At 44.0% G+C, this 19,927-nt stretch overlaps 2 protein-coding genes across 6 annotated transcripts in view; both read right to left on the bottom strand.

Annotated features, from left to right (window-relative positions):
* LOC106656772 (ADP-ribosylation factor-like protein 4C) overlaps positions 1–15,311 on the bottom strand; it is a 30,250-nt gene extending 14,939 nt beyond the window's left edge. The window contains exon 1 of one of the 3 annotated variants that reach the window (XM_014377921.2): positions 14,392–15,311. The gene's annotated coding sequence lies outside the window, so the exon portion shown is untranslated. The remainder of the gene's footprint in view (positions 1–14,391) is intronic. The other 2 variants (XM_014377920.2, XM_014377922.2) reach the window with 2 other exon arrangements.
* Positions 15,312–16,131: 820 nt separating this feature from the next.
* On the bottom strand, positions 16,132–19,621 carry LOC106656757. Of its 3 annotated transcripts, none has more exons than XM_014377893.2 (8): positions 19,322–19,621; positions 19,109–19,241; positions 18,793–18,956; positions 18,529–18,691; positions 17,885–18,460; positions 17,518–17,808; positions 17,233–17,441; positions 16,132–16,888 (listed from the first exon to the last, which is right to left on the bottom strand). In XM_014377893.2, exons 2-8 carry the CDS (start codon positions 19,164–19,166, stop codon positions 16,850–16,852), a joined length of 1,500 nt encoding a protein of 499 aa, XP_014233379.1. In that variant the 5' UTR covers positions 19,167–19,241; positions 19,322–19,621; the 3' UTR covers positions 16,132–16,849. The 3 variants fall into 3 exon arrangements, with proteins under 3 accessions (XP_014233379.1, XP_014233380.1, XP_023316906.1); XM_014377894.2 differs by having other exon boundaries at positions 19,326–19,621; XM_023461138.1 differs by having other exon boundaries at positions 19,109–19,621.
* Positions 19,622–19,927: the final 306 nt, after the last annotated feature.

The following is a 19,927-nucleotide window of genomic DNA, read 5'->3' as shown; positions in this document are numbered from 1 at the left end:
CAATCTTCTCCAAAATTATTGAAAAAATTTACGGATGTTTTTTAATTAATTATACAACTTATTCGTTCTATTTATTACTCAAATCAATCGTTTTTGCGATAAAAAATAATTGGATTTTTTTGTATAAACAATTAACTTCGGGAATGCCGTTTTGCTAGAAAAAGCTAATTTGAAAGTCTGTGAAAATTTCTGAGATACAATTACACTATGACAAACTTTGATCATATTTATGGAATTTTTCATCGTAAAACTTTGAAAATCATTTTCAGTTTAAGTTTTGCAGAAATTTTTACTGCTTGTTTTGTTTAGATATTCATAGCTTTTTTACTACGTTTTTAATCCTAAATCTGAACCCGGATTCGAAAAAGGCATTGAATTTCATACTATCATTGTGAAATTAATCGTTTTTGTATTGAGTTAATAATTGCGATCGGCGACGAGCAAAACAACAACACGGTAAAATGAGGTTAAGTTTGAACGAAAAGTCAGCAGACCGCCGTCACGAATCGTCGCAATGCCTGGCGTACCGCGACACTAATGCCCCGCTTCAGGCGCTACTCTTGCCCCATTAAGACATGTTTTTAAAAATTAAATATTTCATAAAATATTGCGTTTAATGAAATTTTGAAAAAAGCCTTTTCATCGGGAAGACATGACTGTTCTTATGAAAAAAAAGCGGTAGCATAAAAATCATTATCAAAAAAGATACAGAAGTGTGAAATAAGAAATTTTTGTAATAATTTTAGCGTATTTTTGTTTCGAGCTAAAATTAATAAAATAAACGTTTTTTCGCGTCGTTTTTGCATGCAATCGATAGTTACAAGTATATTTCAACAATATGTGGGGAAAAAATTTATTTAAAAAATCATTATCATTGAAAAAAACAAGAAGTCGTATTACCCCGCAAGTTACACTTGCCCCGCTCTCCCCTATACGAGTTACAATACACGCAGCGAGTCTTGAGTCGCAGAAAGCGAGAAAAAGGTCGACGTCTAATTGGAGCCTTTATGCGATCGCACGCGCAGCAGCACATGTGTACGTATCTCGGGTCTCTCGTCTACGAACCCATATGAGTTATTACTCAGCGCCTTATAGCGATCGATCGATCCGCAGCTCTCGGCAGAGTATATGGTACCTATGTGGAGTCGGCATGAGCGAGCACGCGAGCTCTCTCGATGCCGTATGCGCTCAGCTTGTATGTGTGTATTATACAGTACGTATTCTCTGCGCACATATACGCGGCTGTCTATATATAATATACACGCTCGAGCGCACAGGTATTCGTTATTTATTGTTTCAGCAAATATATCCAACCTGTGGACATTGACAATACCAGTGTATTTACGATGATTGAAAAAAAAAAGAAGAATAAGCTCTGGCCAAGAGAATGAAAAAAAATTCAATTGAAAGAGCGCGAACCTCGCGTTCGCGAGCGAGCTGACTTTTTTCTTCGTACGTAATATAAATCATTGCAGTACGTGTTTATAATACGATGCATTTTATAATAGCTCGAGTATATATCGCGCGGCGTCTCTTGCGAAACTTTCTCTCTCTCTCTTTCTCTCCTTTCCTCTCTGTATAGGTAGTGCAAGAACTGCTGTTATGTTATACGTCGACGTGTACTGCTCGGCGCTCACTCGTCAAAATTACATAAAGTTTATACACGTTCGATCTTATTGCTCGTAGCGTTTGCTCGTCGTATTATACGGCTTTTGTTGAAATATCGCGTAGCAGCTCCAAACTCGTAATACAGCGAATTGCTCGAGGTCGCGGATGTACATTTATACGTATACATATATTTCAAGTGAGTAAGAGTCGCAGATGTCAAAAATGTCCGTGTGGAACGCACACACAAATTTTGATCCTACCACACGTACAGGCTGATCGTGCACTTTTTGCAGATCGCGTTTGTACATACAAACGACGCGAGAGCGCATGGACGGAAACGAAGAAACAATCCCGCATTGTTTTCTCTCTCTCTCTCTCTCTCCGCCTTTTTGCTTTGAACGTACAAATCGCAATGATCGAAACATCTGCTCGCAATGCGAGTGCTCGAGCCCATACAGTATGCCTATGGTATGTATCGTATATAATCATAGTAAAAGCGATAATTAATTCGCCTCTCAACGCAGCATATAGCTGCTTCAAGTACGCCTGAAAAGAATTAACGCGTGCAGAGCGGCAACGACCTAGCCTGGACTATGACGACCTGAATTCCAGCTATGGACTTTGCATCATATTAGTCGTTCATTATCATGGCCAATAGCGTGAAACAGCGCAAAAATTGGCCTCGGCGTCGTTTAGTGGCGTTTTTTTTCGAATCGTCATTCCCTCGCGTCGAGCGTCGTGATTCGTTAACGAGGCAGCTGCTATTGTCGTCGAGCGGCTCACCTACGCGACTCGAAAAAAAAAAAAGAAAGAAAAAGAAGAAGAAACGACAACTGGCAGAAATTTATAGCTCAGGAATCATCGTTACTCGACGAATATCCGAGACTTTAGATTATATAAGTAACGCGTTAGCATCGTCATTTGTATAACGAGTAGCAATGGAGCTAAACGAGGGGTCCCTAACGATCGGACGCGACTCTCTCTTTGCCATTTTTCACTTGCTCGCAAGTGAGCGTGTTATATATCTACATCGGTCGAGTACACGGAGGCTCGTTGCGAATTGCGATCGTCCAAAGTCGAGTCGCTGCGAAGAGCGAGCGAGACGTCAGCGCCAAGAGCATCCAAACGAACTCAACGTATAAAGCAGCCACGGATTGTCGGAGTTTCAATTTTAGAAAAGCTCGATAGGGCATCCCCTCGGTCATTAGGCCCGCTTGGACTGGATTTAGCCGCGGATAAAAGTTCGAGCTCGAAAATTCGAGCTTGCGAGCTGCTGCAGCGATCCGAGGGGATTTTCGGCCCACTGGATCGTCTACGCAGTGCAGGCATCGGACAAACGAGCGGCGACGTGTGCGACACACACGTACACATGCGCACGTATTCACGAGGCACACGTATAGCCTACATATAGGAGAGCGGATTTTTCCTGCTTGGCCGCTGCAGGGTATTTGCGGCGGCCGTGTGCTTGCACGAACGGAACGGATGCGGCTATTACCGGCTGCATAGTGCGCGGCACACAGTAGCTACTCGAGTAATAACGATCTGTCTGTGTGTACGCCTCCCGTATAGTACATGCTCGACCGTATGTATATGCATATGCGTGCGCGTGGTCAAGAGAAGTAATATCCGGTGATACACCGCACCGCTCTTGGTCGACGATGATGGCTTTGCCGGCGACCGCCGACGCCGCCGAGTGTGCCTCTCTCTCTCTCTCTCTCTCGCGGTGTATAGTGCGCGTCACGCGTATCTATGCGGCACGCACAGTACAGCACGGCGCGCGCACACACACACACACACACGGCGCAAAATGCAAAAAGGAAGTACGTGTGCGGCAAAGAGAATTTCACCGGCACGCTGTCTGCGATTCGAGCTATTCGAGAGCAGCATCCGAGAGACGAAAAGACATCGACGACGACGACGAAAAACGGATCTTGTCTCCGTTGCTGCAGTTTTTCTCTCTCTCTCTCTCTCGCTAAACTCTCACTTTTACAAGAGTACGAATTTTTCTCTTGCGCACGACGCTCCGAGATGTTTACGTATCTCGATTACGAGCGTGACGGAGCTGCGAGATTTTTTGCTCCGCACTGCTACTTTTTCCTTTCGACGTATAACACACAGAAAACGGGACCGAAAGCTCCGGCGACTGCCGCAATAATGCTCCACAGCATCCGTGTGTATACGGAGGTAATAATTACTCGCGGTAATAGTCGTAAGCGGAGGTAACGTCGCTATATACGTCGTTCCGCCAGCTGCTTTAACGGCACTTGCGGGAAACATGTTTGGACGCGCGCAATATATCCTAGCCCTTTTGCCGCATTGACATAACTGACAAATTTCAGTTCGTCAACTCGTCTCGTCCAATAAAGTACATGCATCCAAACTTAAACAATGCGACTGATGCGATTTAACAACCGACTCGAACTTGACAGAGTAAAAAAATAATCGTTTGCCAAAATAATTTCTGAGCTGACTGCAGCGAGCGCACACGTGCGTTTTTCAATCGAGAACGAAACGCGTCAGGAAAGCGCGCGCGGAAGAGGAAAAGCAAGCACCTGTGCTGGCGGTATGCGCGTTTATCGCATAATCCGCAGCCCGACAAACAATGGAATCTCGAGCTTCGAGTCGAATTTTTTACCTGCACCGCGGCTTAGCCTAGCTCAAGTACACGCCAGTGCAGTAGCAGCAGTGGCAGTTAATGTATGTGTGGGAAAGAGCGTGTACGCGCGCTATTACTACTTTCAGTCATGGGAAAGGTCTCCGCTCAAGGCTCTCCGCTGCCTTATATATATACCGAAGTGCACAAAAAAACAGCGAGATTTCCTTCGGCGCACCAAGTGCGAATCAGAATGCTCTTCTCGTCGAGATGCGATCGAGCGAAAATAAAGTGCCTCGCGAGAGATTCTCATTTCGACGCTGAAATTCGGTTGTCCGAGCCAAGTCATCGATCGACGAGGGGAGAAAAAAATATCGTCGCAGAGCAGTTTTATCTCGGCGTGCTCGTATACATACAACGTTCGACCGAAAATTCCGCCTGCAGTATGCATGTATATATACGACACGGCGGTGAAGCTGAGACATATAAATTTATTGAAAATTTCACTTGCAGCAAAGTGAACGTCGCGTCACGTACTCGCTCCTCTACATATATGCATAGCACCGCGCGCACATCCAGCATATACTTGCGATGCACATTTACCGAATACACGTGTGTGTGTGTGTGTGTGTGTGCGCGCCACATACACGTGCATATAACGACGCTCGTGCGTATATAGTGGATATATAACGCGCGCGCCGCAGCAACTCTGTCGAAGAAACGAGTGCATCAGCGGATCTCATATTCTCATCGCATATGCTAATTGGAAAGTGTATAATGCTCCTCTTTTTTCTCGTTTTACCCTCTCCTCTTCGACTTACGTATATATACCTATATATATTATATACATATATTACGAGCCGCGCCGCGAATAATGCTGCATGCTGCATTTTCACAGAGGAAGAAGGAAATCGGTAATTGATTCGGGAGGGGACGGTCCGCGTGGCTTCTTATCAGATAGACTACTTTTTTTGTCTTGCAATCGCACACGCGTACAATGAATAATTATAACGGATCGAGTCGAATCTGTGCTCGCGCCAGCGAGGTCACGATCATCGGGCCTTACCGTTGCAGCTTTGCTCAGCCCCATCAGCAGCAGCAGCAGTTATTGTTGTTGCTCGCGGCTCGCGCGCAGACGAGGACGCAGAGAGGAAGAAAGAAGAAAAAAGGATTAATTAGGACGCGGTTTATACGAGATCGGATATACGTGTGTATCGCGAGCCCGCGTGCGCATTCGCTCGTTGTGGCGCGGCGCGGCCTGGTAATCCTGGCTCCCCGCGGTAACGGTACACGCGACGCAATCATCATACGTACATAGCAGCTCGCCGTAAACGATATATATGGCCGATCCTTTGCGAAATACAATTTTCGGGATCTTCCATCGCCCTTTTTCGGAAGCTCGAAGTTGGCCTTTTTCCGAAATTTATGCTCTTTACTAATATTGAAAAATTTCTAGCTCAGCGCTGAGTGATTTTAGAAAAAAGACTGCTAGATAGCTTTTTTTTGGATATGGTCCAAAATTTTAGAAGGAAAATTTGCTATAAGGGTTTGAGCATTCTACGAGCTTGTTGCCATAGAAAGGAAACGTAAAAGTCAAAACCTAATCAAGTTTGATTTATATAGATCAAAAATTTCACAGAACTTTCTTTGATGACCAAAAAAAAAAAAAAATTTCTAATAAAATTCAGGAACATGGGTGAAATTCAAAACAACAAGCTTATGTCAACAGAAAAATATCCTTGGGTCATTCGATTTAGGAGAGAATCGTTCATATACCTGACTTGTGTCGGTACTCAAAATGTCGAAACCAATGACTTGACAACTTTGATTTGGTCTAATCTCGGGTATCATCTAATCAAGAGCAGAAATCGTACACGCAACGAACAAAACAACAAATTCGAGTACGTACACACGGTATACATTATGTAGGTAGCGCAGCCCAGAGAGCTCGGGACCCATCGACAACGCCCTAATTCCAACGAGCATATTCCACTGCCATTAGCGCTCATAATTCATTCTCTCGTTTGTGCTCGTGTATGTATTCGTGACTCCGAGAGCTTGGAAGCACGAGCTAATGTCGCGCGAACTTTCGTAATGGCCCCTATTGGATTACACGACAGGGAGGATCGCTGAAAAATTCATGTTCGAGTTTCGATCAGCCACTAATGTCTCTCTGCTATATAGCTATATATATCTCGACGCTCGAGACAAGAAGAGTCGCGGCCCGGAGGAAAATTCAATTAATGACTGCGACTCGACTTTCACCTTACCGAGCCATTCGACGTACTATATAAACTTAACTTATAAAACGTCTGTGGCGAGCAACGCTTATAGGTAAGTAGATGCGACTGCCGCGCGCGCGCTCACGAGCATCGTGTCGTCGCTTGTGGTTTTTACGATTCTTATATATACATTCGCTTGGTCCTTTTGCGATCCTCGCCACGGCGGGACCACCCGACGCGAGCGAGATGAGCCAGAAGTATTCTTTTTTCTTTCGCTCATTTTGCTCATTCCGAGTCTCGAACGTATAATATTCCCCGAGTTTTATTTCTTAAGCCGACTTTTTTTCTCATTTGATTATATGGTCGAGAGAAGAAAAAACTAGTTTTAAATCTCCATCCTGTTTCAGTCTCTCTATTTTCTAAAGGCAGTGGTGTGTCTTTTGAAAAGGACAGGAAAAAATTCGAATTCGCGTGTAAACGATCGCAACAGGTACAGCAGAGAAAGCCATCAGTGTATTAGCACCTGTGCGTTAATCATTCGAGTCAGTCACCTTCGAACTCGGGCGTTATTAAATCCATATTTACTCGAAAAGCACATCGAAGCGCGAGAAAAACGTAGCAAAAGTTATTTTTATTCACGCTTTCTTTGGCGACAAGATCGATGTGCGTCGCCATATTATACGACTCGGTGGCGGCGCGGCAACATATATAGAGTCTGGAGAGGAAGGAAAGGCATAAGAGGAGTACTTGTGTACATATATTCACGGCGTATATGCGTACAGAGAGAAGAGAGCAAAGAGAGGCCGATGACCGTCAAATTGAATCTAAATGCGATCCCGCACGTTACAGTGCATGCAAAGTACATGCGGGTATACACTGAGAACGGGTGCGTACAATGGAGAATTCATGTGTAAGGCTCAGCAGCAGCACCTACACATTACGCACGTTGCGATCAGACGCCTCCTATATCGCGCATGGGCTTATTTTAGAAATTCAGAATGCACTGGATCGCGGAAAACAATAGTCGCCGAACGCGCGCGAGGATGCGGAGAGAGGGGCTGGCTCTCTGTCATTATTGAAAAGAACCAGAGCCTGACTATCGCCTGTCGAAATCAACGCGCCTCGCGGCTTATGGTACACTGTATTTTCTGCTGCGCTCATACGCGGCCAACAAACTGTACTAGCTATATACGTATAAGCAACATCAGAAAATTCATTATTACACGCGTACACGTGAAATACGCGAGTGCGATGTCTGACAAAGCCCGCTTGAGATTCGTTATTTTTTTTTCGTTTTCATTCTTGCATAATAACAATAATGATAGCAGTAGTAGAGGGGAAAGTTGAAGAGCCGCATAGCTATGATTTTTTTTCTCTCGAACGAGCAGTATAACAGCCATCACAGCAACCCATAGTTTTATTGTATGTTTCGGTCGGTTAGCAACAAGCTTCGCTGAAAACGTTGCCTATAGGTCGAGTCGTTGCGACCCGCCGAATTGATTTTTCAGGCATCCTATAGGTATTTTCATGTATATAATAATAGTACTTGACGCGAATAGACGGCGCGCATTAACGCAAACTGTGCAACTTTGTAGACGTCTCGGCGTACGTCAATGTCTCGGAGGATATAGGTGTATTTGCGCGACACAAAGCGCTCATGCATCGCTCGTAAAGTTTTGGACACTTTTGAAGGTCCACCTGCGTCGACTTTCACCCTCTTTACTCGAAGCTCCAAAGAGTCCAAAGAGTCAGCGCGCCGAGAGAGGTTTGTATTGATCCGCCAGAGAGGCAGAGCTGCGAACTCCTTGACTCGAGGGAAATGGCGCACGATTGGCTTTTACGAGCTCAGGCCGCGAGACGCTCGGTTGCGATTCGGTAGCGCTGTTTGTAATATATGTTGGATCTCGTTGTTTACCGTGTACAAAATGTTTAAGGCTGCGTACGTTATGTAGCACTGATTTAGTGGTCAAAAAGTCGCAGGCACGTGACGCGGGATTACGTAAGGCTGCTATATGCGCCGCGCGCGATAACGTAGAAAGTTTATTTGCTCATCGGCCGGCTTTAATAAAGCCTCCATCGTTTGTATATTTATTAAAAAGTCGGTCGTTGAAACAAGCCGCGCGCTCGATCGCGCCAGCAGTCGCCAAAAATAACAGCTGGCCCCCGAGCTTTTATGCGGCCTGCATCCATCCGTACCTAGATATATACCTATAACATGCAGGAAGAGTCTATAATGGTCCCTCGAAGAAAACAATCAAATCTGCGCGCGATCTTATACGAGCAGTTTGCACGCGATATAAACATCGGGCTGCGCTGCGCCTCCTAGCTAAGGTTTTATGAATTGGATGAATTTTCGCTTGGTCTATTATTGGAAAGCGTATACGTACATATAGCTATAGAGCTAGAGCGATGTATATATCGTATACGTGTGGTGTGTGTCTGCCACGCTCCATGCTCCGAGAGGCTTTTTTACGAGGCACGATTCACGAGCTCCCGAGCGCGCATAATATATACGTCTGTTACGTCGTGAAAATTCACGCTCGGCGAATTTTTTTTTTCAACTAAATTACTTACTCGGTGGGCACGTGTGCGTGTGTGTGTAAGTGCTGTTTTTGCCACGGTCGGTCATGCGATAATTACTCAATCGACAAAAATATCGTCAAAATAAAGCTCATACATGTGTATTGCTTACGAGAGAACAAAAGCCCAAAATCATCTTCGAAGCATACTCGAGCGATAAGACTAGGGGACAAAAACGCGATCACAGCTGCGATAAGAAGGTGACGCGGAAAGATGCGCCGCGACATTTCGACTCAATACCAGCAGCAGCAACAACAACAACAGCAACATGTCAATCGAGGCTATAATACTAAAAGAGGAGGAGAATAGAAAGAATAAGAAAAGAAAAGGCACCGGGGGATGAATCGAGTCGTCAGAAAACAAGACATTAGCGAGCGGAGGGCTCGTAAATATACCTTTGAGAATCGACGCGAGTCAGAGAATTTATGTATCAACAGGTGAACGGTCGAGGCACTACCAACATCCGTGTGAATATTCTCCCTCGCCTGCACGATTACTCGAGTAACTATATATGTACGCGAGCTAATAAGTTACGCTCTTGATCTTCTTTTCATCCGCGCGGATATAGTCCGCACGTATAGGCGATCGGCCCGCCGCTAGTAATATGTAAGCGAGGAATTAAAAAGATGATCTAAGCTTAGCTTAGGTCAGCCTATCTAATAAGTATGAATATGTGTGTGTGTGTGTGTGTGTGTGTGCGTAGCGTTCCGGATCGACATCGGCGCTCTAGCGTGTACACACGACGCTTCCGTCATACACAACATCCATGTTAAAGTACATACGTACATAGTAGGTGTATATGTTTTGACGGAGCGACGTCTCCGATGTCGCTGCTTGTCTCACGCATTAGATTTGTCCTGTAATACGTGTAGCGCCTATCATATATAGCTGTCATGCGTGACCGTTTGCAACGATGCACGAACGAGTGTGAGAAAAAAATCGTCTCGAGTTCGGACGCGCGGACGAATGGAAACAGCTAGAGCGCGCGCGAGCCGATCGATAAGACACGTAGAGTCACGCAGCAGAGATACGTCGTCCACATCGCGTTGATACGATCGCTCGAGTTGATTAAGTAAATGCATGCGGCAATTGAGTATTAATTGGCGACTCTTTGCCAGTAGCCCGCGAGTTATCGGGCGCACGGCAATGGCACACTTAGGCCTTTAACAAACACGTATAGTGCATACGCCGATGCAGGTCAATTAGTACAAAAGCAAAAAGCAGCAGCCCGACGTAGCAGTGACAATCGCTTGGGTGTGCACCACCGCGCGTATAGCCTATTGCACGGAGTTCGCAGCTGGGCTAGGCGTTGTTCGCTCGTGCATCGAACGAGCAGAGGAGTTTAGCAATTTTGCGTCCCGTGGCCCCGGTGCGCGCCCGAGGATAACGATCGGGACGCTTATCGACGGCCTAAAAATAGGCAAGCCGACCTTGAATAATCGCCCACGGCGTTGGCGGCGACTCGAGATTATCGAGCCCGATGGGACGTGTACGCAGCGGCACGTCTCGAGCGGATTTTCGACGACTGCAGCAATTGAGCGTGGAAAACGAGCGGCAGATTTATACACATAAACAAAAAGATGGAAAGGCAAAGGCCACTCGTGAACTTTTCCGCTCGCTGCGGAGAGACACACAGCAGAGAGAGAGAGAGAGAGAGAGAAGGGAGGAGGGAGGAGAGAGGAGAGTGAGAGTTAAAAGAGAGGTCGATGCGTGCGCTTGCGCAGGTAAGCTTTCCTGTGACTATAGTCCTGGCTCTGCTGCTGCTACTTCGTTATACTCTGCTGCCATTGACGCCGCCAGTAGTCGTGTATGCAGTGGCGTCACCCGTAACGACACCCATACACACGAGTGCAAGTATCGAATGCATGTTGCGAGACGAGCACGGACACGGCACATGCTCAGATCGGCGAACGCTAATGTCGCTCGAGGCGCTCAGCTAGACCGAGAAGACGCGTACGCTGCTGTACTACACAGCACACGTCGACTGCGAGGTGAGATTTATGTGTCGGCTCGCTGCTGCTGCTGCTTCTACGATTCGCCGAGTACCAATGCGAGCCAATACCTCCAATGTACATGTATATAGCTCGACAAACAAAAAAAAAAGGTCTCGCATCGCAGCACTCGACGTGTGCAAAGTTGGACGCGACTCGGAAATGGAATCGGGAAAACGCATCGGAGATGAAATCCGCAGCGGCGCGGAGGGAAAAAACCAGGCAAATAGTTTCTCCGCGGCCAAGACGGCGGCAAATAATAATGCAGCATGTACGAGATAAGACGGAATGCGCTCAAGGACAGCTAGCTCGAGTTGATTAACGACGAAGCGATGATGCATATTATACGTGCCTGTTGTATGTGTGCTGTACATGCGTACGCATTACTATTGCAGGCCTCGCAACCGTAGTATATGTACACGGCGCACGTACCGTAAATACGAACTCCTCGTTGCGTACGCGATTCTCTCATTACTCTCCTTTGGCCCCTTCTTGTAATTTGCCTCCGAAGGATATGTGTGTAACCCATTGAACCAGACGAACGCGTTTCACTTTGAACTCGAAAATTTTCGTTGCAGACTCCGTTACAGCAGTAGCAGCAGCAGCATCGGCAGCGATTCATCCTTTCACTATATGTACAAAGTACGGCTCGAGCCAAACATAATGTACCTATATATACCTATAGATCTTGGTATATTTTTGTTTATTAGTAAGCACGTGCGTGGCCAAAGTAAACGATCTAACTCACGTTCGCCTGCCATATACAATATAATGCGCATTAAAAAGGCAGAAGAAAAAGCCTCGAACTCGATCTAATCGGGCCAAGCTACTATGGAGATATAGCTATATACGAGCGCTATGTACGTATGTAGAATTGGAGTTTCGACTGGAAAAGTAAAAGTTGAAAATCGATTATTTGGCGGATGGCGTCGAACAATCGACTTGCCGACTAGTCTATTACTCGGCAGCTATAGATGGATGAACATATATATATGTGGACGAGAGAGAGAGACTCGATAAATGAAGCGAGTCGACGACGGCAACGGCAATTCTCTTAACGACGACGATGTGCACTGCTCTCCTCGTGTGCGGCAATCCAATGCGTCGGCGGCCGCTGTCACGGAGAGCACGTGCGCGTCGATAACGAGCGAGGCACATGTATACGTATAGGCAGCAGCAGCGGCAGCTACCCATTGTACTCGAGCGACTCCATCAAAACTCCGACGACTAATTGGCCGTCCGTCCTCTCTGCCGCTATGAGTTACGAGAGAGGCATAGGCTGTTTTCTCTGCCTGTATCAAACACAATAAACATACGTATCCATGCGCGGCAGCTCTGCGCGACTAATTACTCAGCCGAAGATATGCTACATGGAATTCATCGAACCGAGATCGAAAATAAGCCGCATCAGCGACTCGCGGTCTTGACAAAAAAAAAAAAAAAAAAAGAAAAGAAAAAAAATGAAGTAATTGCGTAAGCCTCGCTCGATGTTACAATTTCGTAAGAGTCGGATACATTGCGAGATAGCGCTCGGTAAAAGATATATATAAAGATGTAGGTACAAGGAAGCTGCTGTTTGTACATGGATGTATCTCGAGATGAGTCGAGGCAGGAAAACAATCGAGCCTTTCATGCTGATTAGCGCATGTATGAGCAAAAGTAAAGAAGCTCGGCTACTCGGACGGCTCGACTCCTCAAGAAGGAGAGTCATAGCTTCGAAAGCGAGCGTGAGAAAGCCTCCCGATACATATAGGCATATATACGTATACGAGAGACAAAACGGAGCATTAAACTATGCTCGCGCGAGCTCTCGATTTTCTACGATGAGTGAATATATGCGCGAGAGTGTGTAGGTGGATAGATGTATTTCCTGCATAGCACGTGCAGCGCAGCTGTCAGTTGTCACTGCGCGCGCGGCTGTCAGACAATCGCAATCGCAGAGTGAAACCGAGCGCTGCACTATATACTGGCAGATCGCGCGTCGATTCGCGCGCTACCAAAATAGCCTCGTTTTTCAAAGATTATTATTTTCCACGGTCACGAGTCGCGGACAAAGCGGAGCAGCATCAGCCACATCTTCTTTTGTCTATCATGTAAGTCGGCGGTGGGTTTTTGGCGACGACACATTCGACACCGCGTCGAGAGGAGCTTCTAGATGTCTGTCTTATAATACCCAGAGAATCCTATTGTTCTTCGGGGTTTCGGTGTGGCGATGACAAAACTGAGCCGCAACAACTGATACGGCTATATACGTGCTCGAGATACAGTACCGTACCGTACCTATATATAATATAATATGTATTACGCGCGCCTGGCCTACTTCTTTCTTTTTTCAGCTTCTTTTTTTGCGTTTCTTCTTCTTCTTGGTCTTCTTCTTTTTCGAGCAGAGCTACGCGCGTGTAATGTGCGTTATGAGTTACGTATTAGGTTACTCGTGGCCACTTCTTACTTGTGCGTAAATACAGACGTATACGTTCAGCGCGACAGCGTAAGAACGTATAGTATAGGTAGCCCAATATTGTGTATGCATATGTTGTTATACTCTTTATGCTTCGAGGCAGGGTATATGTATACCTATCGAAGCTGCACGTAATAAAAGTCGTTGCGAAAAGGCAGCAACGATCGCATTCGAGAAATCACGGCCGACGAGGTCGCATCGGCTATACATAAAAATGACAGCAGATTCGATCGGCTTTTCTTTTTTTGTTAATCGGGACGTAATAAGACAACGGTATAGTTACAAGTGGTCCAACGCGCTGCAGCATCGGTCTTTCTCTGCTCTCTTTTTATTCGCAGCTCGCGTATACTCACGATACAGTTACGGGTAAACTGCTGACTGCTGCCACGGTGCAGAGTGCGCGTAAATAATGCACGCGTTATGTGGACTATGCGTGACAATGTTTGGGGGGGAGCAGCAGCAGCAGCAACTACCTTGTGTATAGCGCGAGGACTGCGGTATATCTATATAGGTGCATAATAGTGAGAGGGATCGGGTAAACATGGCACCCCCCTTTTTTGTCGTCGTCGTCGTCGTTGTTATTGTTATGGTTTTTGTTTGGTCGTCGTCGTCTACCTGCACGCTAGCTCGGATGCGCACCTACGTGCACCTATATAAAGCAGCTCTCGTGCATGTGTATAGCATGCTCGAAGCTACAGAGCTAGTACGTAGGTATATCCTTACTCGTTCTCTCTATGTACAAGAGAGGCCCTTCCCACGAAACAAAACAGAGAGAGAGAGAGAGAGAGAGAGAGAGCCGAGCCGAGCGTGCAGCAGCGCTAGGATGTATATTCTCTGCTCTTGCGATGCAAGTGCTACGGCTGCTGCGTGCATTATGCTCTTCATTCATCGACACATGTGCAAATATCGCGCGGATCGTAATTCAAGTGCAGTGCGTACCTACCGTTGAGATGCAGCAGCTATTTTCCTCGGATTCCCGCTACGGTGACAGCGCAGGCTCTCTCGAGGTCAAAGAATCGCTCGGATAGATGAACGCACTCGAGAGAGAGAGAGAGAACAACTCGCTTGCAGCCAGTAGCAGTAGTAGTACTCGCAGTCTGCAAAAGCGAGAGAGAGCTATTGGCTCTGCGTTGGCTCGCTCGTTGGCGCTCTGGATTCAGGCCAGCCTAGCGGTATAATCGGTCAATCGCACTCGTGCTCTCGGCTCCTGTGTAAGTATAAGTCGGCGCGATCCGCGCGAGCCGATATGCAGGTACGCGTACACGCACAGACACACAGGGCAGTCAGGTAGAGCAGGAGACAACTGCGGTGGCGGCAAATCTCCTCGAGACTCGGACAACTCGAGCAGCAGCCAGTTTGACCTGCCGCCGCCGCTGCCGCCGCTCTCTCTCTCTTTCGCTCCCAGTCTCGCTGCTGCTGCTGCTCTTGTCGATTATCGAGTGCCCTGCTGCACTACACCCACGCATGTATTATTACGCGCGCTCACTTCCTCTATGCGTAAACATGAATCGATTGCTGCTGTCGGTCGGCCGATAACAACTGGCACGATTCACTTTTGACACGCGCACTCGCACTCCTTCTATACGTACACTTACTCATGGAATTTTTAACTCGAAAAAAGCTGCACCCACATCTCCGTCCGGGCTTGGACGAGGTTAAGTTGTTTTTAATAATAATCTATGTACACAAACACACGTCACACACACTGTCACTCAACTGTATGCGGCACCTTCGGCACGCGTTACCACGCACACCCGCAGGATGAGTAATCCAAGAAAACGGGCTCGCAGTTTCTACACTCTTACGTACTTGTATTGTTATGGTACGCGATGTTGAGAACGGGCGCGTGTACGTGCGCTTCGACGCTCGGACGGCGAGGAACTGCTGCTGCTCTCAAACAACACACACACGCTCGAGTTCGCGGCAGCAGCGCCGCACGCGAGATCTGCTGCTGCGATGCACGCGAATAAGCACGAGAGCGAACGAGACAGACTCTGCTATACTATAGTACGGCACTCGCGCGAGTCCCTCGCTGTATTCGCGCTGGAGGAGTTTCGACACCTGCCCCCCACTCCACGCTTACCTCGGCTGCTGTTGCTAGTGCTCTCGGCTCTGCTGCGTTGTTGTTGCTCTATGGACGCATGAGGGCAGGTGTGCGCGACACATGCGAGCGTGGGAACTCGCGAACATTGGACACGGATTGGGTTCGATCGGACGCACTGTATGCACTGCAGGTAGCTTCGATTCTACAGGCCTACATGCGGGAGACTATGTATTTTTCCGTTTGTGTAAACACACGTCGATGTACGCTCGTCAAATACACAATCGAGTTTTCTCTATTGTGGGACTCGTACGCGCATTTCTACACCGTCTCGTTTCTCTTTTTCCTACACTCGTCACGCCTATTAGCTGTATCCTTGTTATTAGCCGATGAGCTAATCGAAAATCATTGCTTACATATTATTGCCATTTCACTTTGGTCATTAGCTGCAATTACCGTTTCCTTGAAATCATCAACTTGTACGCGATTTTTCTCATTTCCAGAGCTCAAAAGCAACGACGATAATCGAATCATTGGCAAGGCAAGAAGGAGTACGGAGCAATCATGCGGATAATCATGAACTATGCTGATGACGCGCAATTGTCAAGTTCATCTCGAAATAAGCCGTTTCTCTGCACTTTTCGTTTACGAAAATTTATTTAAACAAATTATATACAAAATCATGTAATAAAAGGCCATTCGCAAATTAGCCTGCGTCCAAGTAGCGAGAAAAATATTTTATGTAAATATATATTTTATCTATGTACAAATCATATGTGTAAATTAAATTTATGAAATAACAAAAAATCTTATAACACTGTAATTAACGCAATTTATAATTTACAATTTCATTAAAATTATGACTAAATTAAACAATTTTGTTTCGTAAAATTGGCTTGTCTTATCGTTAAAATTGTATTAAAAATTAAAATAAAAGATTATTTTGTAAATTTTTTTTTTTTTCAAAATATCGTGTAAAACACACAAGCAGTCGTTAAACCATTTGACATAACGTACATGTTGGGTATAATTCATACACTCTTTTTCTCAACCAAAATATTTGTTGGCTCTTATAGTCATTGCACTCACAGCCTTTTCAAGTAACATCATTCATATTTTTTCACTTTCTAGTATTTTTCATTCTTGTTATGTACACGGGCTTTGTTTCATGCATATATTTTTTCTTTTTTTGTTAACATTATTTTACTTATAGTGAAATACTGTAGCAGCTTTGACATTCAAAATATGTATCTAAGTAAACAGCTTCAACATTGTGAAATTTCATCATTGTCTCAGTTTTGTTACTTTCATTTAACTCCTTCATTTTCAAATTTCTGTTTTAAATTGTGCACTGTGTCATTGGCCCTCTCGAGAATTATTGAGTTGTGTGTAGCCCTGAAAAGTAAAATATTGTTATTAGGCTTCAGAAATATAATAAAACTTACAAAAGCTACAGAAATGACAGTAACATGAACGGGTACAAAAAGCAAGCAAGCAAAAATATAGGAAATAAGCTGTGAAATCCGTTTCCTTTTAGGCTATTAAGTGGGATTATTGTTGCAATAAAGCTAAAAAATTGTATATTCATACATGCTACACAATAACAAATAACAAAAAGCAAAATAAATATTCGCGTGCATTACATTCCTATTTGAGTGTCAATTTTTCAGTTAGTATTTAGTATTCATGCTTCCATAATTTGGAGTTCTACTTCGAAACAATCTAGTTCCTGGTCTTACTGCGTTATTGAAAGAATCACGAAGTCGTTCGGTAAACGTTTTGTATTCCATGTCTGTAGTACTCTGAGCAAAATCAAAATCGGCTACTTCAACGGTGTAGCGGGATTTGCTCTGTACATAGTAGGCAATTCCAAAAACTATAACAACAATGGCTACCAATGAACACGACACTGGCACTACAATTACTGATAATTGTGCAGTAGGTTTTACTGGAAGAAAATAGAGAATAAAATTAAAATTCAATTCATAATTATTTTGAAAATAAATTTAATAAATTTGATTTACCAGGAGAAATGTTGACAGCAACAGGATGAATTCTTGTACTGACTTCATTAGATACTATTATGAGCACTGTATATTCTTGAGCATCAAGAAAATAATGGGATATAGAGAATTCACATGACTTCAAAACTTCTGGGTCTTTACAAGTTTCATTTCCTGTGACATTGTATTGTCCAACAATTATTTTCACACACTTTTGAAAAGGTCCACTTCCATTGCAAGAAACAGCAAGGGAAAGTAAATCCCATGGCTTGATATAAATCACACCTTCTGTTTTTAAATTTGAAATTGGAGCTAAAAACATTTTTTTATGTTAAATAAAATTTATGTATTCATGATATAGCAAATATTATCAATAAAATTTATCTACCTCTAGTTTTGATTTGTTTTTGAAAATAGCCATAAGTTTTATTTGCTTCTGGATTAATATTAGAACCACATACAAAAGGGTGAGTTAGATTTCCCAATAGAGGCACTGTATTATTTGTATTGTTTCCAGAAGAAATTGTAGCAGTTGCAATGGTTGTGGTTGATGGTAATGGTGTAGTTGTTGTTGTAGAAGGAATGGTAGTAACATTTACAGAGGAATTTGTTTGTTGAGTAACTGGTTTAGTTGAATTATCTGTCATTGGTGTTGGTGTTGTTGTTATATTTGTCGGAGCTGCAGTTGTAGTAGGAGGATCAAAAGAAGCTTCCACAAGAGCTTGAATAGTGTGAAAAGTATCAGCTTTAGTGAAATTATAATCCAATCTAAAGTTGTTGGATGAATTGACTCTGTGACAATCTATAAACCAATAGGTAGAGATGGAAGTAGCTGCTTTAGTGATATACTCGTAATCTCCTTTGTGTAGATCTAATATTAATTTGGCTTCTTCACTTGACGATACAAACTCATTAGTTAAAGTTTTGTTATACTGTTCAATTGCAACTTCGCCGTTTAATAAACCTGAAGAAACAAAAAGTTGTGTATAACTCATATGAAATTTGAAAATGAGTGAACTATTTTATACTTACGAGTCACATCAAACTGCACTCTTCTACTAGTATATTCTTCACAATACAAACCCAAGTATTGAAATTTACATACATATACTTCCATTTTATAAGAGCCCACATGATATTCAGGAGATTGGTAACTTACACTAAAATAACTGGTTGTATTTTCTGTTTTATCAGTCTATAATCAGAAAATAAAATATTTCAGATAAATATATGTACAAGTATTACAACTGGATTGTATTAAATACCATTATAATTTAATTGAAACCAGATCCATACCTGATAAAAATGTTGAATAAGAGCATCATCTTTCCAAGTGTACCTGAAAGAGCCTGATGGAGGTTCTCCTCTTCTATTTACTAACTCAGCCTTAAAAGTGATAGTGCCACCAAGTGTGACAGGGCCATCGTGTGTAAGTTTGACATATCCTTCAGCTGACACAACTAAAGCAATATGTTGGTTATAATTTTAAAAGTCATAATTCATAGTATAACAATGATGAGTAATTAAATATAGATTTTGAGCTTAAGTTAAAGAACAAAGAAAAGAGGCGTATTTCGTGAATGTAGTTAGCGTAGAGGAAATTCGCAGGTACCTTGGCAGATAAGAAATGCAGCAAATGACGCAGCCACAAAGGATCGCTGTTGGTTCATTGTTTTTCAGCTGTCGCTCGTCGATTCTCATCAAAGACGTCGTTTCACTCGAAGCGGATGTTGTCGACAAACGTGCTGAGAAGAAGTTGATAAAAAAAAAATTATTGAAAGTGGAGCTGTTACATCTGTATAATGGAGTTTGCTGGAGCACATACACACATATACACACGCGCACTCGAGTCGTTGCAGTTTCGCAGAGCTGTTTGGTTAGCTGACTGCTCTTTTTTTCCTTCAACTATAATCGGACGATAAGAATGACGCAGACATGCTCGAAACGCGACGTAAATTGGCTATAAGCTCAGTGTGTACTGAGGCACCAACGATGGCTGAACAGTGAACACCTACAAGGCACAAGCTGCTGCAGGCTGCAGTTGCATTTCATACACACATTACTCTCGTACGCACAGAGCATGGGAAATGTCAAACACGGAGTCGGACGCTATTACACGCTTCATCTAGGGATATTTTTGTATTAATTGCTAGGGTGAAGGCCAAGTTTGCAGGATAAAATAAGGCGCGATTTTCAAAATTTCGAACCATTTTAAAAAAAATGTAAATAATTTTTTGTTTGTAGAAAAATCATGTAAATAATTTCAATATTAGTATTTTTAAGTACAGCGAAATTAACATAAATATATCGGGGTTCTGAATTATTTTTCTAGAATTTCCTAAATATTTTTGAGAATTATTTCAAATATTTTACAATAAATGAAGAAAACCACGAAGTATCAATTTTAATTTTCAATAAGATTAGCAGCAGC

This window comes from Trichogramma pretiosum, unplaced genomic scaffold, assembly GCF_000599845.2.
Source record: "Trichogramma pretiosum strain Unisexual culture from Peru unplaced genomic scaffold, Tpre_2.0 scaffold123, whole genome shotgun sequence".
In the NCBI taxonomy this organism is placed as follows: Eukaryota; Metazoa; Arthropoda; class Insecta; order Hymenoptera; family Trichogrammatidae; genus Trichogramma; species Trichogramma pretiosum.
This window is presented reverse-complemented; position numbering and strand designations above follow the sequence as displayed.

What these genes read in the sequence shown, in the direction of transcription:
- LOC106656757 (XM_023461138.1), bottom strand. Translation starts at nt 19,166, where the DNA reads ATGAACCAACAGCGATCCTTTGTGGCTGCGTCATTTGCTGCATTTCTT. An exon ending in AAAACAAATCAAAACTAGAG is followed by an intron (nt 17,809 to 17,884) that starts GTAGATAAATTT and finishes AAATGTTTTTAG; the next exon opens with CTCCAATTTCAAATTTAAAA. An exon ending in TGCTGTCAACATTTCTCCTG is followed by an intron (nt 17,442 to 17,517) that starts GTAAATCAAATT and finishes ATTTTCTTCCAG; the next exon opens with TAAAACCTACTGCACAATTA.